This window comes from Atractosteus spatula, chromosome 23, assembly GCF_055471065.1.
Source record: "Atractosteus spatula isolate fAtrSpa1 chromosome 23, fAtrSpa1.hap1, whole genome shotgun sequence".
Classification (NCBI taxonomy): domain Eukaryota; kingdom Metazoa; phylum Chordata; class Actinopteri; order Semionotiformes; family Lepisosteidae; genus Atractosteus; species Atractosteus spatula.
The window spans coordinates 13,586,964-13,614,474 of NC_142728.1; the positions used below are offsets into that span (position 1 = coordinate 13,586,964).

A 27,511-nucleotide genomic window follows, 5' to 3' on the forward strand; every position below is an offset into this window, starting at 1 on the left:
AATCATGAGGCTTTTGATCCCCACAGGAATATCCAGTTAATGGCATCCCCAGAGGGGACAGTAAACACTCCAGCACCCCAAAATGGCTAATTCCTGGCTGTTAGGGTTAAAGCATGGGACTGCCCAGTGTGTCACACAACATTTCATTATCCTTGTTGATGTGGCAATGCTAGCAATAAGTATAATAAATACAAGTAATCTTTCTGCGGCTTCTTTATTGAAATACAAGTAATGAATGTTCAATTACTTTATTTTCCAAAGAAACCGGTGGCTCCAGTCAGACAGGAGCCTCAGGCTCATAAATGCTCCAATTGGGATTCATCTACTGTATTTCCCCCTTAACATAAATCGCACACAGAAGAAAAGTTTTTAATTGTCACTCTTTGTTTTCCCTAAAACTAGTATCTTTCTCGATAACATTTTAAGGGGAGTCGATACGGCTGGTCCTGTCAGTGATCTCACGCTTGAACAGGCGAGCGGAACAGAGGGGCAGAAATGGAAATTTGATCAATTGGTGTGAATAAGAGAAGAGCGCTTTTTTTTTTTACACAGAATAATCCATGCCCCGGTGTGAAGACGGAGACACTGGGAGCTTCCAAGTCCAGTTCCGCTGCTGTGATAGAATCACTTGGTGTTCAGGAAGGTGATGAGAGCCGATGGCCTTTTCCCATCATTGCTATCTCATCTATATTACCTTGCTTATGATCTCATGAAGATCAGACCCCAGCTTGTGTGTCGATGCACTGACGTGTCAGGTTCAGGGGATATAGTACATACCCACAGGTATCTAACTGCATCCAGTGAGGAGAGGAGATCACAACACTGCAAACTGTCTGTGTCCTTTAACTAGCCCCTGTGTCTGTGTGTTTGGTAACTGCACACTCCCTCCGCGCCATGTTCCGAACCTTCAGTGTGACACCTCTCGTCTTTGCGGTTAACGGGGCAGTGAGGCTGTGGTGTCTGTGGGGGTGCTCGTGTTGTACTTTCTGAGCCAGTTTAGTGTATTCTCGCCAAGCTGCCAAACCAGTTCCAGAGACCAAGGCGAGCCGCCACTGACTCTTGTCTTGCTTGTGTGTGTGTTTTTCTGCTCAGGAATACATTCCAGACCTGTACAGCCACTTCCTGAACATCAGCCTCGAAGCGCACATGTACGCCTCCCAGTGGTTCCTCACCCTCTTCACAGCGAAATTCCCCCTCTACATGGTTTTCCACATCATCGACCTGCTGCTCTGTGAGGTACGTTGGGGTGCCCCTAAAAGAATAATTTCAGAGGCGATGACGAGAATGTCGGCCTTCGAAGCCTTGTTTAGCGGTTTTTTAATAACCAAAGTGCCATCTGCGGCTGTCTGAATGAATATTGGGAAAGAGGACGGGGAGAAAACATTTGTCTCAGCTTGTCGTAATGGAGCAGTTTATTTAAGTCCAGTGAGAGGAACGCTCTTGGGATTTAACACGACAAGACTTGATTGTTGTTCTGCAACAGCGTTTCTGATGGGACTTGCAGGAATTCTGTGAATTACATTCAGCCTTTTAAGTTTTTCACTAAATTTGTAATGGAAGAAGGAGGAAGCTACAGACCAGGGCGGTGCAGTGGCTCTGTGGCTCAGGATCTGCGCCTGTGGCTGGAAGAGGAATCCTACTCTGTTGGGCCCCTGAGCAAGGCCCTTAACCCCAGCTGCTCCAGGGGTGCTGTATAAATGGCTGACCCTGCGCTCTGACCCCAAGCTTCTCTCTCCCTGCCTGTGTGTCTCATGGAGAGCAAGTTGGGGTACGCAAAAAGATGAATTCCTAATACAGGAAATTGTATATGGCCAATAAAGTGCTCTTATCAAAATATTAAATAGAAAAGGCAAGTTCAAAATGCAGGCTGAGGCATGACTATACAGGCCAAACAGAGCTGGTAGTTTTCAAACCAGTTTTGAGATTGTCTTTGTCTAAGGGTGGTGCCCATGGCTTTTTCTTGGCTCAGTATGTACCAGCTATATTTGAAGGTGACTAGGAAACTAACCTTATTTCGAAGGAAAAAATAGTTCAGTCCTGCCATTGACCACACGGGGGCACTGTTCAATCAGAAAAGTCTACATATAAAGGCCGTTATAACTAGTCCTTTCAGCTAAAGCAGGTTTTTCATCGTTAGACAGCAAATGCTTTGTTCATAACAGTGCATTTTTTTAAGAGAGGAAATTGGATAGAGAATCAGTTGAACTGCTTTCAATTAAGAGGGAAATCATTTTTAACTTATTTTACTTGGGATTAGTGTAATCGGTTTAATGAAAGTACTTTTCATGGTTCAATGAGAAGAGCATGAAGTGTGGAAATTCAAAAGAATATGTTTGCCTTAGCTACACAATTTGCTGTGAGGAATCGGCTGTTTGTTAGCTCATTAGGTTGTCCTCCCAGAACCCTTTTGTCCCGTGTAGAGGTTACGTCTCTGCCGGCTCTATCCTCTGGTGACAGAAAAAGTGCCTTATTCAGGGTGACTTTGATAAATCGATGCCTTCCTCACTCCGTGACGACCGAAGCACCAGCTGTAATGCACCGGTCCACTCTCCTCTGCTCGCTGTAACTGAAGCACGATCGGGTTTGCTTTTCCAGGAGCCGAATGACCCCACCCCCACCCCCCAGTGTTTGCGCTGTTTCTGCTTGTTTGGGTTTTAAATCAAACTTCACTGCCAAGAAGTCTCCCTCTTTTTTTTTGGTCCACAGCAAAAGATTCTTGTGAGCTCTTCAACCAGTTGAAGAAATGTAAAGGAAATGGCAGAATCACTTTAAATATCTACTTATCTGATCTAAATATCTAAATCCATTCTAATTATCAATCTAATTAACAGATTGGTAATTAGTAAAAGAGAGGCCTGTGGATCAGTGTCCAGCTTTTTAACAGGTATATCAGTAGCAATTTCCAAAAGCCTTCATTACAATGACAAGTCGTTATTAGTCAGCCTTCTTGAAATTGGTATCCCAAGCACTGTGTTTCAGATTTGCCCTTGGTGAGCAGGTCATTGTGTTGGATTTAATATTAAATTACAATTTAACTTACTTAGCTTGGATGTTTTTCTCCTTTTTAAATCTGTTCAGTGGAATTTCCTCCTGTCTTTTCAGAATTATGCTACTGTACTCTTCATCTCTTACTGTTGCAGTAGCTGCATTTATAGAAGCCTGAAAGACACTTGGTTGGTCCTCTTTCCTGCTTCTCTGATTTATAAGGTCATTTTCATACAGCACGTTTAACCTTTTCATGTCACGTGCGATAGGCCTGCAGGTCCTGGCTAGACCGTAATCTACTCACAAGACCGTGCAAATCAAAATGCTGTTAAACAGCCTCTTATCTGTCACCCATTACTTACTCATTGTGTAACATTCCTTTTCTCTTTTAGGGGATCAGTGTTATCTTCAACGTTGCACTGGCTTTACTGAAAGTAAGTTCCTTTTTTTTCTGTGGAAAGGATAAATCAGCTCATTAGATACAAATGAAGAGAGCTTCTTAAGAGAGCAACAGTTCATGCAGCTGGGAAGTGCCTGTTTTGTTGGTATTGTGCCCATCGCCCACAAGATTTAATTTGTAAGCAAAGCAGGAGCTTTCAAATGGCCTTGCACAAGCCAGTGACTAGCCTGTCAAACAGCAGCTTCTGGGGTTTCTTTGTCATGATCGCCTCCAGACAGCAAATGAAAAGATGCCATCAGAAAGTTAGCAGTGATGTCAGGGCCATGCAAGGCCTACATACATTTTTTTTTCTTTCTTCTTTGAGTGCATCTAGGCTGTTGCACTGCTGAGGCCTTACAACACTAGCATTGTCTTTTTGGTGTGGGGGGGGGGATTTTCCAATGTGGGATTTTTTTTTTTAATTGGAACAACAGGAAAACCTGCTGCCTGTTATGTTGTTCTAGACCTCAAAAGATGATCTGCTGTCGACAGACTTCGAAGGGGCATTAAAGTTCTTCCGTGTTCCAGTGCCTAAAAGGTACCGATCTGAGGAGAATGCCAAGAAATTGATGGAACTTGCCTGCAGCATGAAGGTAATAAGCCAATTAAATTTAATTTTACAAAGCCCCTTCACAGCATTTCAGAGGCAGAGGCATTGTTATAGTAGGCAACAGCAAAAACGTACTTGAACCATTGCAGTAGATTCAGTCCAGTTTCGGAAGTAAGTTACATGAAGTTAAGTCTGTAGGTAAGACTCCAATTAAAGTGCTTTTCAAGTAGCAGTCCTGCCCAGCTTTAATGCAAATAGAACAAGGTCACAATATGAAAAATCTAGCACAGATTACTTGGTAGGAAGGGTGGAAAAAGAGTTTAGATCTGTCAGTTCTCTTTGTTTAAGGAAAACAAATTTAAATCAATATTTTGGATGTTTCGCTTCAGTCCGAAGCCAGATCCATACCTGAGCACTGGGCTGTACAGTGTAATCACTCTCCATATTGAACAGTTTAGTCACCTGTGACTGTGTGCTCAGCTGATTTAGCAGAACAACTTTTATGGTAGCAGAAGTGTGAATTTATTGTTTCCTGGTAGCTGTGCAGCTCTTGTCCTGTCTTCTTTGTCATTATAGTCTTTCAAGTCAGAGGTAACTAAAAACTGAGGAGAGTAGGTTGCTTTAATCTCTGGGTACTCAGAATATTACTGGTAAATGTAGAGGGAAGGGGACTGATTTATTTTATTGCCATTCTAAAGACAGAAGCAGTGGATAATGTATTGGATAATGTCTATCCAATTAATCCATGTGATAGTGATATCAGAGGATGTGTCCTCTGATATCACTATCACATGGATTAATTGGATAGACATTTTAACAAAATTGATTTGCAAAAGTGAACATGACATAAACAGACCTCAGAGGCCTTAACTTCAGATCAGAGATTGTCTCGACTGTTATACAGACATGAAGGTACACCTGTGACTCTAGTGCAGGGAAACAGTAATAGCATAAAACAGTATTTTTACTTAACATTATAAAAATGGCCTCTGCATTTAAATCCTGAGTGATCATGAGACTAAGAACTGGAGTTTGGCATTGATGCAGTCATTATTCGGCAGACTAATGGAAAAGGAAATTAAAGCGAATTGCATCATGACTGGTTAAAATAATGCAATCCCAGTTCATTTTTCAATTTATATCCCAATTATGAGTGCAATTATGTGAGGCAACATTAGAGGGAGACAGTGTTCCATCAGCCAGGTTTCTGGTAGGCTGTATCAGTAATGTCACTTGGCACAACGCTGCCTTAACCTGCTATCCTGTAATTGTGGAACTCACAGAAGTAATCGGAATGCTCTATGACAAAAGTCTATAAGTACTTACAAAGTTCAAATCTGAGTATGTTGCACAAAGTTAATGTTTTAAAAAAAAACATTAAAAAAGATCGTCTACTTCCTCTCTTGGGCTTGGATTTCCAGCTACCTTTAGCGTGATTTATTGCAGTCTGTTTTTCTGAAGTTTCTCGTGGTTCACCTGAGACGGCGATTATGCTACGGTTTCCTCAACTGTAAGTGAGCTCTTCTGCTGTGTCTTGTTGGCATTCATGGGTGTGAAGCTGACTCCCAAGGGCAGATCAGAAGAACCAATAGCCTGAATTTGTAACAAGGGTTATACATGAGAGGATTAGCACTTTCTCTGGAATCTCACTGGCTTTCTTGTGTTGTGTTTTTACTGTCGTTCCACAAAGCTTATAACCCCATGTTTCACTCTGGGCAGCTCTCTGACTCTCCTTCAGTAGTTGGGCAGCGCGCTCTCCTTCTCCCTCCGGAAGATCTGAAAATCTGTCCTGCACGCTGAATGAATTCTTGCTCTTATCACGCTTGACTGTTCCAGTCTTGGCGGCGGCTTTGGAAATAAGCCTAGCTGAGTTTGAATGTTCAGGGTAAAATATTTCTTATTTTTCCCCTTGATCGCACAAAGAACTATAGAGCTTTAGTGAGGCACAGCAGGAAAAAAAAAAGAAACAGTTCTAGGTTCAGTGACACTTTCCATTACAACAAGCTCCTAAAATAAGCCTTTGTGTCTTTTGAAGTCGGCAGTAAGGGGGGGAAGGGGCTGCTACTTCCTTTAACATTCATTAACTTTAACATCTTTCAAATGGAAGACAAAGGTTGGATACATTGGTCACTTTGAGAATTTTCTCATGTTTATAGTCACTGATTCTCCACTGGCATAATAATATTACAGTCGAAACAACGGCCCCATCCATGACAAAGGGATGTCCAATTATTTAAAAGTCGCACAGACCAAGTCCTTTTTGGTCTCTTTTCCAGCTAAACAAAATGGATGTGTCTTATGAAGTCGAAGTACATTCTGAGTTGCCATGACAAAGAGACGTTTTCGGTGGGGAAGACGTTGTTCCGATTTCAGCAGTCCCTGCAAGCCAAAAGATCAGGGCTCCAGAGCAGCATTGTCCTGCTTAGAATCCAAAGGCTCGCGATGGGATCGTGAGATTCCATCTGGAGACCAGAGTGCCCTCAGAGCAGCAACCCAAAACTGAAAATAGCCTTTCATCGCTTGCAAATCAACTCGGGATCTTTCTTCAGATAGGTCTGAATCCACAAATCCGTGCAGTACGATGCCTAAAGTTAAAGCAAACCTTTTCAGATCACTTGTCAGCGGTAATCCCAGATTGTTGCATTTTACTTAGTTCCCTCTTTTCTGACGTAGTGTGATACAACGTCGTGTAGTTGGATACAAGTTCATGTCATGGGAAAACGGAAAGTTTTTTTTTTTAATCATGTATTCTAACATGAGATTCATTTGTGAATTAAGTGGGAGGACTCGATGCACAAACAGTAGACAGACTTTAGGTCAGGCAGTATATTTTTTAATATGTCCACTTTCTCAAAAGTGCCTGTTCCTGCTGTATTCATTTTGAGTAAGATAAAACACTGTGAATAAAAGTGGAGGAGGCTGGGAATAAACGGTATCTTAATATGCATGTAGTATTCTCTTTAGTGAGAAATCGTGTCTTAATTTTGTGTGTAGCTACATTATTATGGATTGTCAGTTCTGAAGTACACAGAGGAAGACACCGGAAGACGAAGCACGCTCTAGGCAGCAATCGGAGCAGACGTTCCCTGTTTTGAAACTGGGTGTTGTGTTAAACTGGTTCCTATTCTCAAGCACTTTGTCACCCAGAAAGCCTCCTCAGGCGCAGGTCAGGAGCATGCGAGCTGTATGTAACTCAGCGTAAACCTTTTGACTAAACTCCACCCAGGCCAAGGGGATGCCAAACTCAGGGAGTGTTCTAATTAGCAGGGACTTTAAAGCTGCTTAAAGTCCCTTGTATAGCTTCTGTCAGAGACACCTGATAAACCCTGGAAAGGTGGAAAAGCCTGTTTCTTGCTTGACCTTTTTGCATTGATTGATTGAGATTTGAATTGATAATAGCTTGTTTGATGTGATGGGCAGGGCAAGGCACTGGAGGTTTCTGTTAGGAGTGTTCGGCAGTGCAGTGTGGGAATCTGGTGTCACATGACTCTCGTCTCTGGCTCTCCAAGGGCCCTCCCTGGACCTGCTGCTAACATGTCATTGGGCCCTGTGTTGACCTGGGAGCCACATATAGGGAGGGATTAGACTGCTTAAGAGCTAAGGAGTGCTTTTCAGGTCACCAGGGTGTGTGAGATGTGACATTATGAAGCTAATTCCTTTTATGTGAAAGCTCTTCTGACTTGCCAAACCGGCAGATGGCTTGGTAAGAGCAGAAAATTCATGCCTGATAGCCTTTAAACATGTGCCAGGTTACACGGCGCCAAGGAAAATTTGTTTGTACTAATTAAACATAAAAAGTATCGGTATCAGTTCTCTTTTATAACGGGATTATTCCAGCCCTGTTTGTTTCAGAACCAAGTACGGTTTTACACAAAGGGCTGCGGGAGAATGGAACAAACTACCCAGGCATATTGGTGAAATTTATACACTGACCTCTTTCGAGAATTAGGTGGATGAGATCTTCAAATCAATAAGCTACTAAAAATCTTCTGAGCTGGATGGAACCAGTGGCCCCCTCTTGCGTGCAAACTGTCAGTTTTGTGTTCATTAAGGTTCGTTTCCCGTATCTGTAAATGTCAACAAAAAGAACATTTCTTTGTGATATTTTAAGGTTGTACTAACATCTTGTTGCAGTGCAGTGAAGCAGTAGTTTGGGCTCCGTCCTCGGTATAATCCATCTCTTTCCTGCATGCAATGGGGAATCTGGCACTAAAGAAAATATATGTATTTTCTAAGTACAACAGTTATTACATTTTCAAAAATTAAGTTTCAACTAAAATGCATACATACAAAGCATTTTTCATTACTGATGCAAGACAAGCACCCTATTGTTAATCATTTAATTTCAGATTTCTTTATCCTGGGGCTTCATCCAGGCTTTTGGCAATACTTTGCTTGGATTGAATATCTAAATCATATGGGATTAACAAAGTATGATAGTGCAAATTTGATCTGATGCTGAGGGCAGATTGCATTCACTGGGGCTCTTCAGATACTATAGTAACTCTTCTCCTTCATCCCAGAGCTTATCTGAAATGCGATTACAACATTTGACATTGACATTTGACTTCATTGTCTTTGTCAGTGGGAATATATCAGGTGGCTTTTCCAAACCATCAGTAGCTCATTTTGCAGTTAGGAAAACCAGGAATGTCCGCAAAGAAAAGCAGGATTACATAACCATGAACTTTTCACAGCATCAATTCTTTACTTATACAGCGCCTTTACTTGTTGAAACTTTCCATTACACTGTCCAGTGGGGCTCAATTGCTAGTGGCACATATATTCTGTATATGATATAAATAAATTACAATTTTTTTATTCTTCATCTAAAACCTTCAAGAGGTCAGGTAAGTGCCTGTACAGCTTTTCAGGTGTAAATATTCCTGAATCACTGTGAATACAACACAAGTTACCTGCAACTCATGTTTTTATTTACTTTTTTATACAACTGTATTGGGTTCAGATAGTCCTGACAAGGCTTTTGTTTAAGAATTCATTACAGTGCACAGGGTTTTCTGATTGTCCAGGGGATAATAAGCAGCAACAGTAAACTCCCAGCCACCTTACAGTGTCAGAGCACGGTCTTTTCTGTGTGTGACTTTTCTGTTTAGCTCGGATGGCAGTGGGACTGTCGAACCCGACTCTTGGTACATGACAAAGAAATGCCACTGACTGTAAACCACACCGCTTGGTGTGTCTCCCACACAGAAACGCCACTGTCTGTTGGCTGAACCACTGGGCAGGAATAAGAATTCCACCAAAAACATTGGGAAGGTTTCTCTTTTTATTGAAGGGTTACCTGCGTGCTAAAAAGCCAGGCAACATGGGATCATCAGCATGTTGACCAGTCACTGCTGGTCAAAACCAAAAACCAAGAATGTGTTTATGGTTATTCTAATGTTTTGGTCTGATTGATCGGAGGTTGTGGTTTAGCAGGGATTTTTTTTTTTTCAAAAGTACCCCGTTTAATGAAGGGTTAACTTGTATCTTAAATTCTAAATGTCCTCCTAACTCTGGGGTCACCAGATCTAGTCTTGAAGAGCCTCACACCTGCTGGTTTTTGCTTTTCAAGCCTCATCATGGGACCCTTCAGTCTCCTACCACTCGTATTATTGGAACACCTCAATTGTTCTCAAAAATGGTTGAAAGTTGCATTTTAACTGTTGTATTTCAGAAGGAACTTAAAATCCCCTGCGTTTGAGTAGATAAACTTGCAAAGGCTCTTATCAAGCCACATGGCATTTCAATTGAAGATTCAATTAAGAAAAAAGATCCAGACTTGGAAAAAAAAGTAGGTGTGGGGATCCCCCAAGAATTGGGTTGGGAATCCCAGATCAAACTTGAACATATGTATGCATTAATCGGTTTCTCTGGAGGTGGGATTATAGAAACCCTGAAACCTGAATTTAAGTAATTGACTGTTAAAATGTGAATTAGGGTGTATTGTGGTGTGCCTTCATGTCACAGTTGCAGATGGCATTAATAATTCCTTATGCTTGTATAGCGCTTTTCTGGACACTCCACTCAAAGCTCTTCACAGGTAGTGGGGATCCCACTCCTGCCACCAGTGTGCAGCCCCACCTGGATGATGCGCCAGTTCGCTCCCCACACACCAGCTCTCAGTGGGGAGGAGAGCAGAGCAATGAAGTCAATTCATAGATGGGGATTATTAGGAAGCAGGGTGATATAGCTGCTGGCAATAGGTAGAAAGTATTCACGATTAATTCTTACATCAAAGCATATCCTTTATTTTCGTCTAAGGGTGTTGTATATACAGGAACGTGTTTATACTCTGCACATGACTGAGGTGCTGCTGATTTTGTTTTCCTGTGGTGCTTAACCTGTTTGTGTCTTTGTGCCAGAACCTTGTTGTAAATTAGCCACTGGTCTCAAAGGCACACTTCAGCTTCAGTACCACAAATGGATTGAAATAGTGAGGGCCAATCTCAGAGTTATTGAGTGTACAAGTAAGGTCCTTTTGAATTTCTTAATTCATTCCAATTACAGACCTTAGCTTTCTGAATGACAGTGTTATGGAGGGAAGTCTATAATTTTGCAACCACTTAACCATGCTTTTGAGGCAAAAACATACTTCAAGTACTATGTAATCAGCTTCCTGAAGCACAGAACGTCAGACTTTGTCTTTTAGTACGTTTGCCTGTACATGCCCAGAACATCCTTAGTAAGTGCTAAACACATTGTAGCACAAAGAAAATGATTTCACACGCTTCCAGTTCTCCGTGTGATAAAAATACGTTTTTTTTCCTGTGCTCCATGTTGAAACTCGGATTCGGCCCAGCAGTGGGTTCTCCAGCAGGGCGAGTTTCACAGTTTAGTTCGAAAATGTGTTTTCACAGGAAGGATCTGCAAAGCAGCAAAATGCTAAAATGTCATTTCAGGAAACAGTGGAGCAGCTGCTGCGTTCTTTGTTCTGAGACATAAAAGACGTCAGGAAACTCTGCTCCCCTCCACCCATTCGGTACTCCCAGCAGAGACTGAGAAGTTCCGCACTAGGTTTATGAATGTACATGGGTGAAGGTTTTCGAGCTTGAACTACAGTGGGACACTGTAGTAAAGGCTCTGAGCCTTTACTTTCATTAACCTGTAGTATAAAAGATGCACAGCATATAAGTCCTTGTTTTTCCCTGAACAGATTCCCTGAATACATTTTTTAAAAGCTGGTTGGCCACTAACAGGTTTGTTATTTGAGTCGGCATCTGGGTTTACTGGCATTAAGTATGTTGATGTATTTCTGAGCTGTTAATAGTTTTTGCATTTGAGCCATTAAATCTAGACACTTTAATAATAATAATAATTGCTTACACTTTCTGGACACTCCACTCAAAGCGCTTTACAGATAATGGGCATCCCCTCCACCACCACCAGTGTGTAGCCCCACCTGGATGATGCGACAGCAATCAGAGTGCGTCAGTACACTCCCCACACACCAGCTCTCAGTGGGGAGGAAAGCAGGGTGATGGAGCCCGTTCAGAGATGGGGATTATTATTAGGAGGCCATGATGGGTAAGGGCCAATGGGAAACTTAGCCATGACACGCCTATTCTTTTCGAGAAATGCCCTGGGATTTTTAGTGACCACAGAGAGTCAGGACCTTGGTTTTACGTCTCATCTGAAGGACGGCACCTTTTTACAGTATACTAATAATACCACTATACCTGGGGCATTAGGACCCACGTAGACTGCAGGGTGAGCGCCCCCTGCTGGCCCCACTAACACCTCTTCCAGCAGCAACCTTAGTTTTTCCCAGGAGGTCTCCCATCCAGGTACTGACCAGGCTCACACCTGCTGAGCTTCAGTGGGGCTATCGGTTTGAGTTGCAGGGTGAGTTTCTGTCACTTTAAGTTCCGTTTGCTTGGAGAATTGTATTTGTTCCAAAAAAGAGTTTGTTTTATTACTTTATTTAAAAAACAATCTTCAGTTTTACAAGTTAGCAGCACATTGTTTGACATTAGTTTAAAAAAAAACTTAGTACCCTGTTAGAGGTGTGATAGGAATTTAATTTTGCCCTTGCGGAAGGATAGGCTAGTTAATTGTTGTCAGAAAGCATGCTGAGAACTGGAGAGAACTGTGAGAGTCCTGGTGTGATGTTGAGGTAGGAATGAGTGAGAGGTTACAGTCCTGTGATCAGAGTGAGCAAACCCTCCTATAGCTGTTAGCACACATGGCTTTGAAATTGTTCACAGACTCATATTGAATGCTTTATTATTCAGAGCAGCATTTCAGCTTTTCCTGGATAATCAAATCAGAGAACATTGAATAACTGTTTGGCATGACGAGACCATTAATTTAAACTTAAAACGAACTCACCTGGTCTTGAAACCTAAAAGTCTGTTACAGTTTTGTGTCAGTTACTTTGAAACTAAACTGAAAATAAACCTCAGGTGTTGGGTGGTTATTGCATTCTAGTTTCATTTAGACCGTTTCATTTTCACTTATCCTTTTTATATTTGCATGATTTATGGATGTCGTTCAAGAGCAGAAGCTGTGATTGTTGGCTATTGAGATTTTAATAAAAGAAAATGGGATCAGTTATTAAAAATAAATATTTGCCAGCGAATGGCATGTCAAATCTATTTCAACTGATAGAATTAGCAGGTCAGATCTTGTTTGCTTTGTACTTCAGACAATGTGTATCAGTCTGTGCCAGTTCAACCTAGAAGAAGAAAGCCTTGGTATTTTGATAAGATTAGTAAGATGCTGATTTTTTTTTTAGAGCTAAATTTATTCCCTTCATTAAGCAAAGCATTCTTCTATTGCAGGCATGATTGCTTTTCGCAACCTTTTTATTTAGAAAGTTTGTTCCGTTAAGAATATAAGCTCTGGTTTTAATTAGCATCCAGACAGGAATAATGCAATGTGGAAAGATAAACAGGGGAAACATGGTCAGACCTTTTATATTTGAATTGTGTATCATCAGCACACAGGCTTTTGACCCAGGAGGAAGCTTGGAATAGCTGTGATGAGCCATGAGAGCCTTTCCAAATCATCTCAGCTGTGAAGCATTCTGCTCCACTAATCCACACTCCTCCTTGGCTGGTTCTTTGCAAGGCCCTCGCGTGTAACTGGGGCGAGGAACTTAGAAAAAGGAAAAGTGACTTTTAAACTAGGTCGCTGCTGTCTGAAGTGGCCTCCACAGTGTCCACCGCAACATTGCAATCTGTAGTGAATTTGTTCCACCGTGCTAGCAGACACAAAGACATTTTAGATTTAATTCTCAGCTGCCATAGTATGTGAAAGGTTCATTTCCCTTAAGGGGGAGCTGCAGTCCCAATTTCTCACACCAGTTATTAAATCCCGGTACCCAAACAAATCCATTGACAAATTTCGAATTAAGCACAAAATTGTGAACTTTGTGAAAGTACTGTAAGTTGCCATGTTGTTGCAAATTAGCATCTGAGTTCCCATGAATTGCAAAGTGATGCGGCCCTTCCTGCTCACTAGTCACTGTAATGACTGATGTAATGCGATGGACGAGCGAATAAGTACAGGTTGTGCAGCAGGCATTTCACTGCAGAAAGGTTCCAACATGCAGGGTTAACAAGTAAGTTCAATTTATCGGCAAAACAGTCTCAAAGATGAGAGGATTATTGGATTAAAAGAGATGTATTCACAAGCCTGCTTGTTTACAGTGTAATAGGGTCGCAGCACGTCACTGGATGTTTTGTTGCCTCATTCTGAAGCACAGAATATGGCCCTGTACACATCTGGCAAGTTTGTATGTTTTGTGATGTAAATTGGAGGTTTTGCAAGTTACTGTGCACATTTTACTTCTATTGTGGTTTCAAACGCACTCATCAGTGCTGATTCTTTCTCACCCCTAAATATGAAAACACCATAGCAGTTGTGCTTTAAGGAAAGGCCTCCCTGGTTTACATTAGAAAGGGTGAGGCAGAAGAGTCAGGCTCTCAGAGAGTCTCCAGAATGCAGTAAACTACAGATGATTATTTTGTCTGTTTATGAGACAGACTGATATCAAATGGTGGGCTGTTCTGAAACCAAAATGTTTACAATCTAGTTTTGTGACAGTTACAAAAGCAAGAACACTAGGTTTCTGGTCACATGTTCTTAGCTTGTTTTGTTATTTTCTTCGTGATGGTCTGCTGGACTGAAACCCTCCTCCTTCGGCATTTCTTTCACCGCAGATCAGCCAGAAGAAGCTGAAGAAGTACGAGAAGGAATACCACACCATGAGGGAGCAGCAGGCACAACAGGAGGCTCCAATCGAGAGATACGAGGTATTTGAGGAGGAGGGCGAGATGCTGGCCTTACATGAGTGCGACTGGCACTGAAATATGTGCTGTTGCACTCTTCAGCCTGGACAAAACTCGGATCTGAACCCCTGATCCCACATTCTTAACTCGGAGCACAATAAGATGTGCATTAAAGATGTACTTGTTCATCTCTTCTGAATGTTTTTAACTCCTTAAATGGGTTTTCCTTTCTGTGGATGTCTGGTTCCATAAGACTGAGGAAAACACAAAGTGGTAGAGGGTCATTCAGAAAGACCTCATTTTCTGGCTGGATTTCAGGCCCAATTTTTCCATAAGGCTCAGTTATTAGATTTTGTATTTGAAAAAAAGAAACTGAGAGGCAGGAGAGTGAAAACACGTGAAGGAGGGCATTGTTTATTTCTACCAAAATGAAATAAGTGTAGACTGAATTGATTTTTTTAAAATTAAATCAGCTTTACTGAAACAGTCCAAGCACAAATGATTGAAGCTGTGGTATGAATAAAGAAAACCCAGAAGTTTAATTATAGGGATCATTCATTGAAACCTTTGTAACCACACAACAATATCCGTTGTTGCTATATGAAACACAAGACAGCTCCTGACACAAAGCAAAGACATAAAGGTGTCTGGTTTTGGATCAGTTTATTCTTGTAAAGCAGACAGAGCAGAGTAACAAATGTTAATTCCACACTGAAAAGGAGAAAGTATTAAGATACACAAAGTCCCTAGGTGTTTTAAGAAGGTTTCACAGCTGAAACATTTTCTTTCTATGTTTCGGTATACCAATCTCATCTTTTTTTCTTTAGTGGCTCTCACGCTTTAGTACAGATTAGCTGTGCGTGTTAGGTTGACGACACTGGTGCAGAAATATTCCTCTGGAAGACTGCAGCGTAGAGTTACATCTGTTAAGGGCTAATGCGGTTAAGGCTTGTGCTCCCCTGGTGTACCTATAAAATGTATTTTGTGTTTATACTATGAAGTCTCTCTGGTCTGGAATCTGTCATTCTGTATGTACTGTATACACTCTCATAAAAATGATGGTCCCTATCTCGGCAACTGTTGTTTTCAACACCACAAACTAGAACAAAAGAACGACACGAGAGATGGATCTCTACTCATTTAAAAACTACCTCTGATACGTCAGCTCTGACCTACAGCCAGGATATTGGTGAGTTTAGGTGCCCAGGATGGTATTCAGCTAACAATCTGCCAGTGACGATGAGCTTGAGTTCAGCCCTCAAATTCCAGGGCACAGAAACAAAGAGAGGGAAGGACAGCAATAGCTATGGAGGTTATATATACTGCCGATCACCTGAGGCTTGTAGTCATTGCATTGATTTATTAGTGGGCATCTGAAATCTTGTCCCTGATCCTTTTTTATGACTGGCGAAAGGTGTTCAGTCTCTGTAGCGATTCTGTAATTGCAAGACAGCAGCCAAAGAGGCCATGTGCAACAGACTTCTGTCGCCATCCAAAGTAGATCTATTTCTTTTGCATTAAAATATATGTATCCTGGTTTTTGAAAAAACGGCTGAGATCCGCAGATCAATTAACTACTAGCAACCATATTAGCTAGATGGGGCCAAATGGCCTCCTCTTGTCTGTAACCTTTAAAGTTCTTTTTACCGAAGCGTCTTGGACTTGAAAAGGGAGAGGATAGCAGAGGACAGCAGGTGAATTTTTAATCAAGACTTGAAAGCTGTTTTCAAAGGTTGCTGTCTTTATGAGGTCTGTTAAATATTAGATCTGGGCCACAGCAGGACTCGGAGGAGCTGTGGAGGGCAGAGATTCTGCCTCGGTTGGTTACACGGCGAGGAATTGATTTCCGATTTTGGGGGTGAGGGGGGGATAAAACAACCGAGAAAGTAGAAATTTAAACAAAGGAGACTTATCCTTTGAAGGAGCTTCAGCCTCTGCCTCTCACAGGATTTCAGTCTCCGTCTGCTTCTTCATCTTTTCCTAGAGGGAGAACAGACGGCTACAGGAAGCTAACATGCGTCTGGAGCAGGAGAACGATGATCTTGCGCACGAGCTGGTCACCAGTAAGATAGCCCTGAGAAAGGACTTGGACAACGTAAGTCTGGACCCGGCGTTCCTCTGCGATCTAGAACGGTCTTCGAAGAGTCAAGCTATCTGCATTATAATGTTTATTTTTGTTGATTCTGAAAGGGATTGGCCACGAAAGGGTGCCGAACACATCACTAAAATTAGCTACCATATCTCCAGTCAGGTTTCTGTTGCTTCGGAAAATCGTTTAGGGCGTAAAATGTTAGTTCAGAGTCAAAACTGTGAAGGTGTGCAAAAAGAGACTGGTGAATGATCTTGAATGATTAATCAGACTGCTGTGCTCTTCTTTCCTTGACATTTTTTATTTACAAAGAAGACCCTGAGGATCCAAGTCCTGTTTTAACATTGCTTCCCTGAATACAAAAACCATCAGAGAAGTGACTTGTTAAAGATCTCAGTGTTACATTTGGCACCGATCATCCCTGCAAAATAAATTCTCTGATTCATTGTGCTGTAGATGATGACAGAGTAATTTCTTTCCACTCATAAAAACAAAATCGCTTTGCCACTTTTATCACACTCCTTCCTCCATGTCCAGCCAAACTCCTTTAAGCTCGTGCAAATCTCAGCTCCCGGCCAGACTTTTTTCGGATGATGAATTAATCCGCAAATCTCAGATCAGTGGCAGTCTGTGATTGCGGTGGTATTCCCTCTCATCAGCAGGCGGCTTGCATATCAGTTATATCCAAACTATGCCTGGCAGAGGTCACTGTTCCCTTATGGGCACAATTATATTCTCATTATAACCACCTCAGCTCTCAACCTCAAATAAAAATACCTGGTATATATAACCACCCCCACACACCCCAAGCCCCCCCCAGACCTCGTGCCTTGAGAGCGAGCTGCCTAGTCTTGTGTCACCCAGGCGGAGGAGAAGGCAGACGCCCTCAATAAAGAGCTGCTGATGACCAAGCAGAAGCTGGTGGACTCGGAGGATGAGAAGAGGAGACTGGAAGAGGAGTCGGCACAGGTCAGCGCACCCCCCTGCCCCTGCGAGCGCCTTTTCTCAAACTCCTGTGTCTCTGAAGCAGGGTGAATGTGTCAATCACGCTCGTTGAGGCTATTCGAACGATTATTTGATTATTCTAGGACCTGGAGGGGGCTCATATGGTAGAGCATGGCTTTATATGGAAAACCTATACACTTACACAGTGTGCAGCATGACTGAAAGGTCTCAAAGAACATTTACTCAGGGAAGAATAGGATTAGAACAGGAATTCTGGGTTTTAATTAGTACCTAGTGTCAAAAATAGTACCTGTATATATACACTATATATATGACATATATAACTCCTGTTAACCTTCTGTTAACCTTTCTTTCTTATAATTTGAGAGTCGTGAAGTGAACAAGCAGTGGGGAGACATTTCCTCTCTCTTCTTCTCTGTTGCTGAAACATAATAAGGCCCTTTCTGTTTTCAGCTGAAAGAAATGTGCAGGAGGGAGTTAGACAAGGCGGAATCCGAGATTAAAAAGAATGGCTCCATTATCGGGGAATACAAGCAGGTCAGTATTGATGTGGACATCTGTCTCTTAACTCTTGGAGACTTCCCTCTTGTGCGTAGACTTGTACCATACCAGCGCTGTGTTTGTTTTTACAGGAAGAATAAATGTACCTCACATAAGATTAAATTGCCAAAGCAGTGTAGAAGTGAAGGCCATTCATTCAGAAGCAAATTCTCCCAACATCTACTGGATTTGATGCCGTGTGTTTTGCAACTATTTTGGACTGCAGTGAAGTGAATCTTATCACTTTGCTTTTCTAGTTGGTACTTCAAAGATGATTTAACAGCAGTGCTTGTTCTTCTCAATAGTTTTCAGTTTTCCCTTGATTATTACAATTTAATAGTCCCAGTGACAGCTTGATTAATAGTGGTGAATGAAGATGATTTTCGTTGCCGTTGCCTCAAATCTCGGCAATATTGTGACGTCTCTGCAATTTCTTTGTGTTAGGAGGCCAGCTGGGTGACAAATCAGCCACACAGGGATGTCTTAGCTGTAAATGTAACTCTTAGTTGTCTTACCAGTGATTTACTGCTGTAGCTCCTCACAATAGTGGATCTGAAATTGTATTATCTTGGGTCTAATTCTCCTGTGTCCCTGTATTAAATCTTTCCCAGCTGCGTTTGCAGGCCCTGTAAAGATCACAAATCTGTTCACATAATCCAGCCACAGTCTGTCAGAAATCTCAAAACACATTTCTCAGCCTTTAAAAACAATGGGTTCTCATCAAGCTGTTTTAGTGATGGTTCCAATTTTAGCTTTCTCTGGCTGACTTCAGACAGAAGTGCTGATGATACTTTGGTTTTGCAATGAGACATCAATCACTAGATAAGCCAGACAGCAAGAGCTTGTGAAAGCACTGTAGCAGTGAGTGTGTCCAGTCCTTTATTCTGAAAAGCATGCTAGAAATACGACAAGGATAAACAGGTATTTATTAGTAATATTTGGTAGTAATTAAACATAGCATGCAGTTTATGAACAGATATAGAAAAATAACGCCAGTAGTTGAGCCAAGCATCTTAATGATCAGGAAAGCAATAATCTAGCCTTTTGGTAGTGTGTTACAAGGTGTGGTGACTGCATGTTCATTTAAATAATTCAGGAGGCGTCATTGTAGAAAATCTTTAAAGAAAACAGCCCAGTTATAAAGCGCAAAGAAACTATGTGATTGATCTACCACGTGAGCCACTGATCTAGCGACTTAAAAGAAAAGGTTCTCCTTAAGACTCCTAATTATTATAAATCGATTTTCATTTAAATCTTAGAGGGGAAGTGTGAGGCTAATTATCTTATAATGAGTTCAGCTGTTAGATGGCTATAAAGAACTTAGTGTAAGAGGATCTGAGGACAGCAGGGGCAAGGGCAGAAAGCCTTAGATTACACAAGACAAGAAGCTGGGACAAAGATGTGGCTGAGGTAGCTCTGTCCAGACCAGCAAACTGCTCATAGAGTGGCCCTTCAATCCCACTGGCACCCCCCCCTCCTCCCACACCCAGATGTGGCATATTCTTCACTTTGCAAACCACGCCTGGCTGTGGAGGAGAACAATCGCAATGCAGCAGTAATAATTAATAATAATTATAATAATTGCTTACTTATATAGCGCTTTTCTGGACCACTTAAAGGTAATGGGGATCCCCTCCACCACCACCAGTGTGCAGCCCCACCTGGATGATGCAACAGCAGCCAAAGTGCGCCAGTATGCTCAACACACACCAGCTCTCAGTGGGGAGAACAGCAGAGTGATGGAGCCAGTTCAGAGATGGGGATTATTAGGAGGCCATGATTGGTAAAGGCCAATGGGAAATTTGGCCAGGACATCCCGGGGTTACATCCCTGCTCTTTTTAAGAAACGCTCAGCGATTTTTAACGACCACAGAGAGTCAACCATATCACCCTACAACTCACAACTTGCAGCCCCACTGAAGCTCAGCAGGTGTGGGCCTGACAGGTACCTGGATGGGAGACCTCCTGGGAAAAACTTAGGCTGCTGCTAAAAGAGGTGTTAGTGGGGCCAACAGGGGGTGTTCACCCTGCAGTCTGTGTGGGTCCTAATCCCCCAGTATAGTAATGGGACCACTGTACTGTAAAAAAGGGCGCTGTCCTTCAGATGAGACGTGAAACTGAGGCCCTGACTCTCTGGTCATTAAAAATCCCAGGGCGTTTCTCAAAAAGAGTAGGGGTATTACCCCGGTATCCTGGCCAAATTTCCCCCTGGTCTTTACCAATCATGGCCTGCGAATAATCCTCATCACTCTGCTCTCCTCCCCACTGAGAGCTCATGTGTGGGGAGCGTACTGGCGCACTCTGGCTGCCATTGCATCAGGTGAAGCTGCACATTGGTGGTGCTAGTGGGATTCTACATTACCTGTACAGTGCTTTGAATGGAGTGTCCAGAAAGCACTATATAAGTGTAAGGAATTATGATTATTAGGTCTTTTTCTTATTTCCTGGTGACTGTTCAATTCTGTGTGGATTGAGGAAATATTTTCAGACCAGGCAATAGGAAACATGATACAGCATGACTTCCGATGACCCCACTGTGCTGCCCATCCCTATATGATAACAGGAGCAGAGACGGAGCTGTTCTTTTGTTTAGAATGTTTAGATGAGAGGTCAACACAGAAGGACATCTGCGTCTGAGATGGCTCTTTTGTCTCTGTTAATGAGTAGTGAACTATGGAGGCCTCTCACCCTTCAGTTCACAGTCCTCTGTGAAATAGTGTAAAGTGCCTACGTGAGTCAGTGAAGCACTGCAGTTTAGAGCAGGATTACCAGGGACATTAGATTCGACTGCTGCTCAGTTCTGACTAAAAGGGCCTTGTTTTGTAACACTGACTGAGATGGCCCCCCTTACTAGTCACAGTCATTTCCAAAGTGATTTTCCAGAAGCTGTTGGTGGTGGTTTGTCCAGAGCCACTCTTTTGCTTTTAAAATCACATTGAGTGCGCTGATGAAGCCCTAACCGTTTCTGAAAACAAGGGAGATCATTTTACCAGCAGTCCTCCAACCCTGCTGAAATGAAGTAGTGGATGTAATTTATTCATGCATTTTTTAGTGCTTACAGTTGTTCTTATTCTCTCAAGCCGCCCAAAAATGCCAATTGAAAAGAAGTTTAATTTTTAAAGGCACAAGTGTTGGAAAAATAGGACCATTTTTAGACAGTAGAATTCAGATAACTTCAAGTAATGTGGTTCTGTGCTTAGGGAAGGGCGATAATCCTGTCTTGCTTCTTGCTCATTCTCTTTTATAACCTCTTGAGAACAATTACTGTGTTAGGACCTGATATTGAAAAGCTTGTTGTTGTAGTCTGTTCCTTTTGAAGTCCAGTGCTGAGCAGGTGTTTGTACTGCAGATCTGTTCGCAGCTCAGTGAGAGACTGGAGAAACAGCAGACTGCCAACAAAGGAGAGCTGGAGAAGATCCGGGTATGTGACTAACTTTATTCTCTACCAGCAGAGGTACTTGATGCATTGCAGGGGAAATATAAGATAAGCCGAGAACTAACAGGCCTCTGCATACACCTCACTCCAGGGGTCCTGTGCCAACTACAGCATTTAAATGCATCTCTGATGCAGATTTAGTGCAGATCTAATGCAGAATCTGTCAATGTAAATTGAAAGTGATTCGTTAACCATGCAGAAAATAAGATGCAACAGACAAAGTGACACATCAAAATGACGGATTTTGACGCAAAATCCCTCAGCAAGTGTTGTGGCAATTCAGTACCAGATATGGCCCTTTTAAACTAGATTTGGTTATTTCTTTAAAAGGGCTTCACCATCTACAGTGTCCCAAGTTATCGAAAAGAGCTACATAATACCCTTTTATGATTACAGAACCAGAGCTCATTCAGAAACAGAGCTAGAGCACGATTTTGAAGTAGATAGGAGAAAAACTGTCTGTCTGAGATGGAGTCTAATAAAGTTTCAAACAATGGCAGCACATCAGGTCAGGAATCTTCTTTTTTGTTAACAGTATTTTGCCTGTATAATGGCAAAAGAAGCCATTATATCCCAAAGCTCTGTACAGCAGCAGATTCTCCTCTCCCTCTCTGCCAGTCATTTTAAACACTCCGTGAATTTGCAAATTCCCCTTATTTCATTTCACTAGGAAGACTGTGCAGTTTTGAAATGGTCTGATTTGGTGCAAGGATAAAGTAGAATCAGGATATTGCCAGTAATATTTAATACAAGGGCCTCTAGAGTAGAAATTTTACTTTCTCTTTGTGTGAAACAGAGGTGCCAGGTACTTGTGGCAAGACCCATGGGGTATTGTGAGAGCAAAAATAAAATTCTGGCCTCTTGGTTTGAACCCCGTTTGACCTTTAATGGTATCACTATTCGTTATGGAATATAGCTCAATTGATTCTCGTGCTTTTATTCATCAGAGATAATAGAGTGACATTTTGAGTGCATATGGAGCTGGCTTATAAGTAGAGCATTAGGGTTGCTCTAATTGGTCCAAGGGCAGTAACACTCGGGGTTTGGGGATTTGCTGGGTGATGACAGCTTTTTCTGACTTGTAGCAGTGATTCAATCTTCAGCAGAGTAACTTGGCAATTGTTACATTATTCTTGCCTTTATTTAAATTAGATCAGGGAATTAAAAGGAGGTAACTGCCTGCAAAATTTCAGTCTTCCTGATTATTATTCCATGAAGAAATGTAGATTTGATCCTCCACTTGAAGCTCTTGAGATCAAAGCCGTGTTGACTGTAATTTGCAATGTGCCAGTTATACATTTCCGCCTTCGTGTTCGCCTTACTCTGCCTTTCAGAAGGCACATAAAATGCAAACTGCTCTACAAACAAATCAATAACAGTTCAGTGAAAGCAAGCACATCCCCACCTTCCACTACCCTTCTCAACAGCCTGTGCTTAGCCCTCCTTCACGAGAAGGTAGGGTGGAAGCAATTACAGCAGGGCATAGGAAACAGGCCTGAAGAACCAAATTAATAAGAACTTAAAATGGTGAAGCACCTTTTATTGTAAGTGCAGATGCAATAATTGCTTCTTCAGTTCGCTCATTCCTGGATAGTAAGGCACCGGAGCAGAAGAGATAATGCTCTTGTTTTAAGAGTTAAAGAAATGTAATCAAACCTTTCGTAATGTATGTGCAGAGTTGATGCAAATGGCTTAAACTTAGGAAGGGTGACGTGACTCAGTTAAAGTGTGGTCCAGAGTGGTCAGGCTCATCCAGTTAAAGAGATTGTCCTGTGTTGCTGTTTTTTTATAGAGACTATAGCCATTTACAGTTGAAATGATTCCGGCTGCTTGTTAGCCAACAGCAAGTTGGCGCCTGCATGTGGTTGCTCAGATCTGTGTTGTCCCCTTTTTTTTACCGCGGTGTCCGGTGGCGTGATGTAGCAAAAGGTGGAGGGCTGTGAGAAATGCAGCGGCCTGTTCAACAAGGAGGGCAGGCTGAAGGTGGTCAGCACGGCCAAGGAGGGCTCGGAGGAGGACACGGACGAGGAGAAGGAGTCCTTGAAGAACCAGCTGAGGGAGATGGAGCTCGAGCTGGCCCAGACCAAACTGCAGCTTGTCGAGGCCGAGTGCAAGATACAGGTACCTGGAGATCTGCAGAATCGGACCGATCATCCAGCGTTCTCCCACCCTCTTTCTCAAAGGCTAGCTGACTGCACACCGTACTTTCAGTCAGACCTAAACGCAGTGAGCCAGGATAGAGCAAAATATGGGACCACATGTTTGAAGTGCCTCATATGACAACAGCAGGGATTTCACTTTCCTCACAGAAATGCGAACTTCTGACCTTTTTAACCCATTACATGTGGAGAATATTAAGTGCTACCTGTAGTCTGCTGTTTCTTGAGGCAAAGTCATACTGCCGGGTAGATTTTGAAAATATGTAACGAGCATGTCCCTGAAGATTTCCTTAAGCACGAGTACTCTAAAAGCAGAAAATAGGAAACTAGAAAGTGGAAAGTCTGAGTTATTTTAGACTTCATGCAGTAAGTGAATTCTTCAAAAGCCGTTCCCAGACATTGAGGTGTTGCCGTTGTTACACTGTGCCAAGTTTGTTTTCCTCCTGACTGAGACACAATTCAGAATGCCACTGGGAGCCCCTTCACCTGCTGGGTTTTGTTTCAGCCCAGATCTTTACTTAATTGAGTCCTTAATTGAACTGACAAGTTGTTTAATTAGAATCTTTGAAGGCATTGTTTGTGTTCCAAACGTTTCCTAAGAAGAGATTGCCTTCTTAGGAAAGAATGATTCCTTGTGACATTTGTTATGAAAATCCATGCTTGAAAGGCAGCTTGCTGCACGTTTAGGGACTGAACACAAGAGATCAGATTCATCCTGTTGTTAGGTCATTAGGGGTTCAGTTACATCACTGACAGCTCAGCTGGGAGGAAAACCAGCAGATGGTTATGTCCCCAGAACCAGGGGTGCGAGCCCCTAATGTAGAGACTACATAATACATCTTAAAGACTTTGATTTTCAGTTGTCAGCTTGCTTTTTTTTCTTACCAATTTTGTCTTACTAAGGATGCATTTGGAACAAGGCATTGATTTGAAAGGTTTGTTGCCGGGGTAGAAGTCAACCCACTTTGCTCTCTTCGCAGGACTTAGAACACCACTTGGGCCTGGCACTGAACGAGGTCCAGGCAGCAAAGAAGACCTGGTTTAACAGAACGTTAAGCTCCATCAAAACTGTAACGGGAGCCCAGGGAAAAGAAACGTCCTAATGAAGATGCAAACGCACATGACTGAGCAGATCCGCCAGCCCGCGCGCTGGCCAGATGTCTTTCCTTCTCTAATGTGCTAGGGGACCAGAGTGAGTGCACACTCAGTGGGTTTTTTTAAAAGGACAATTCTAATTGGGTAAGACTGCCCAAACTGTACTTAAAATATAAAAAGGCTTTAACTTTAGAGGGTCTTTATACTACTGATATTTAACTGGTATTGTAGCTGGTAAAGAGCTACTTTTACTGTCCTTTTAAGGTATGGAAAAACACTCCAATCTACTGTCCTGCTCAAAACTACTTGCACAAAACTAAAAATTGAAATTTAGGTACGAGCGCTAACAGCCTCCTTTCCGGGAGCGTTACAGTTTTTTTCCAAATAAGATAACTTGTCTCTGTTCCTTTTTCTTTTTATATACTTGTGCTTCTTGCAAAGTTTTCCAATGAGGAATTAAACAGAGATTGGTGCCATTCAATATGTAGGCGGTTTAGGGGATATGGGATTGAAGTTTTGTTTTTTTAACTGAGGGTAACTTGGAATTGAACTGCTGAAGTGATGACTGTAGTTCAGTAACACGCTACGATGGGTGGCTGAATTTCCACTTCTATTTACAAAAAAAACGTACAAAGAATTCTCTTTAGCAGGACCACACCTTCAAGTTCTAATCCTGCGTTAGCTACAGCCCACGTAGGCATACGAGTCTTTAAATGAGCACTGGGAAAATATTGCAATATTTAAAAGACTGTTTTCGTAGATGTAGCCAAATGCAAAAAATGCAAAACTCTTCTTCAGTGGAAATTAATTACAGTGAGACTGTGGGAGTGGGCGACTCCACTATGCCCAGAGCAGTTTGGTTATACATGTTAATTTGAGACAGGGGGGTGTTTGTGGTGGGAGACATGCAGTAATAGTCTCGCACGATCTTCCTCTCTTCTACCTATTGCTGAGATCCTGGCAAAGAGGTGTACCGGTTGCTTTTCTTTTTTTTTTACAAACCAAGGAATGTCCAAACCTAATATAATCCCCTTGTGCAAATAACCGAAAATCAGAAACAGGTTTGGTGCTGTGGAACTTCGCTGGGATCTATCCCGAGCTGCCCGTAGGACGAAAAAAAAACATTTTCCGTTTACTGTGGTTGCTTCATGACGTGAGACCGATATGTTCTCTAAACCCTTAGTGCTTTAGTGTTGTAAAGGAAAGAACTGTTTGCTACTTGACTTAACCGTTTTAATTTTTTTTAATGTTTCCTCCATTTTATATAGGATTTTAGTGCCCTCCCCCCTAGCCCTCTATTTCCCAAAGGGACGAGATAGGCAGTGGGGGTGGCAAAAAGTGCGACAAGCCCCAGATCTTGATGATAACAAACCCTCGAAATACACTGGAGTGGTCCGAGAGCAGATTTCAATCGCAAAATTAAAAAACAAGAGAGCAAAGCAGACAAGCCTGTTCCCCTTGGTTTTTTTTGACGGGGTTTCTCGCCATCTTTCTGTAGAATGGAGGTCTTTGCACCTTATACATATTTATAATGATTTCTGTTTTGCTGAATTCCTTCTTCATGTTAGTGGAAATTGTCTGTGTGCAGTGAAAAACAAACTGGGTCAGTTCCAAGAGGCACTGGGTTGTATATAAAAAAAGCATACACGTTGATTTTGTATTTCTACTTTTCTTGGTAACTGTACTAATGTTGCCTAATGTACTATGTTACAGATCTGACATGTTAATGCTAAAGCTATTGTCCTAAATGTCATACTGCTGTCTCATTCATTTAATGCCAAATGTATCTTCATCCAGCATTACAGAAGTGTGGACATTGTAATAGTATAGTTTGCATTGTGTATACTTCATGCATTTAAATATAAACTGTACAAAACTATTGACAGAAACTGTTTTCTGGCTTTTGTGGTTTCCTGTGAGAAATTCATTCATTAAGGAGCAACACATACCAAGGTTTTACAAGTGACAAGTGGCTTGCATTAGTTAAAACAGTAACCACGTGCAGTTCATGTTTAACCAGCTCTTTGTCTCCATCGGTTTTCTTTCCTTAATTATATCAATTTATCTGTTCAAGTTGAAGTCTTTTAGCAGACGACACGGGTTTGTATTATTAGATAGGAACTGTTCTGTGGGCACTTTCCAGAAATGTCCTCCAGAAATGAAGTAAGTCGTGAGCTGGAATTTCAAAGCAGTACATTTACATTTGCACCTGTAAACAGGAAGCATAATGAATGCAAGATTGGCCACCTGATTTTCCAGTCACAGTCTGGGAATCATCAGTAGGTCCAAGTATTGAAAACACAAACATCAGGGGCCAAAACCCACCTCTTTAACCCTACAAGAACTGTGAAACATTCTAAGGTTGGATTCTGCAGGGAAGAGAATGTCAGTACACTATCCACATAGCATTTAGGAACTGGAATAACTACAGTTTTCCAACATATGTCCAATGTAAACAACTGTGTGTAAATTTTACTTTCACAGATCTACAGGTTCTGTTTCATTATCTATTTTGAGTGTCACCTGTTTTCTGTTATCCGTGCTTTAAAAAGTGCAGCTGTTAAAGGCAGTCATTCCTTCTAATGAAGCCTGCTTCACAGCTCCTGTGAGGTGGCATTCTCAGAAACCATGTGGTGAACAAAAGACACTCAGGTGAGCCTGTGTTCTGTGACCCTGGGTCTGGAGAGTAACAGTGTCTCTCATTTTCCATTCCAACTGGGCTCTGAACAACTTCATTGTGTCAATCAGCCTTTTAATTAGGAGGCATTAACATGCACTCCAGATCTCTGCTTATTGATCAATGAAAACTGCAGGACTCAGGCTCTCCAAAACCAGGGTTTCAGACACCTATCCCTACAATAAACCGAAAATATTTTCACCTGCATCGATAGCAACATTGGTCATTTTTTTTTTCTATCCATTCTTATTATTCATGGGATTCACATACAATATGAAGCTTTTAGTCTACCATATTTAAGTACAGTGATTTGGAACCTTAGGCTGACATACGGAAGCTC

At 41.9% G+C, this 27,511-nt stretch overlaps 1 protein-coding gene across 5 annotated transcripts in view; it reads left to right on the forward strand.

The window, feature by feature from the left end:
• rabgap1 (RAB GTPase activating protein 1) overlaps positions 1-26,383 on the forward strand; it is a 144,926-nt gene extending 118,543 nt beyond the window's left edge. For all 5 annotated transcript variants that reach the window (XM_088940512.1, XM_088940515.1, XM_088940514.1 and 2 more), the window contains 10 exons: positions 1,093-1,236; positions 3,378-3,419; positions 3,889-4,017; positions 14,141-14,233; positions 16,194-16,304; positions 17,163-17,267; positions 17,718-17,801; positions 21,154-21,225; positions 23,164-23,361; positions 24,380-26,383. In XM_088940512.1, the coding sequence (XP_088796638.1) occupies positions 1,093-1,236; positions 3,378-3,419; positions 3,889-4,017; positions 14,141-14,233; positions 16,194-16,304; positions 17,163-17,267; positions 17,718-17,801; positions 21,154-21,225; positions 23,164-23,361; positions 24,380-24,502 (1,101 nt within the window). In that variant the 3' untranslated portion in view covers positions 24,503-26,383. The remainder of the gene's footprint in view (positions 1-1,092; positions 1,237-3,377; positions 3,420-3,888; positions 4,018-14,140; positions 14,234-16,193; positions 16,305-17,162; positions 17,268-17,717; positions 17,802-21,153; positions 21,226-23,163; positions 23,362-24,379) is intronic.
• The last annotated feature ends 1,128 nt before the right edge of the window (positions 26,384-27,511 follow it).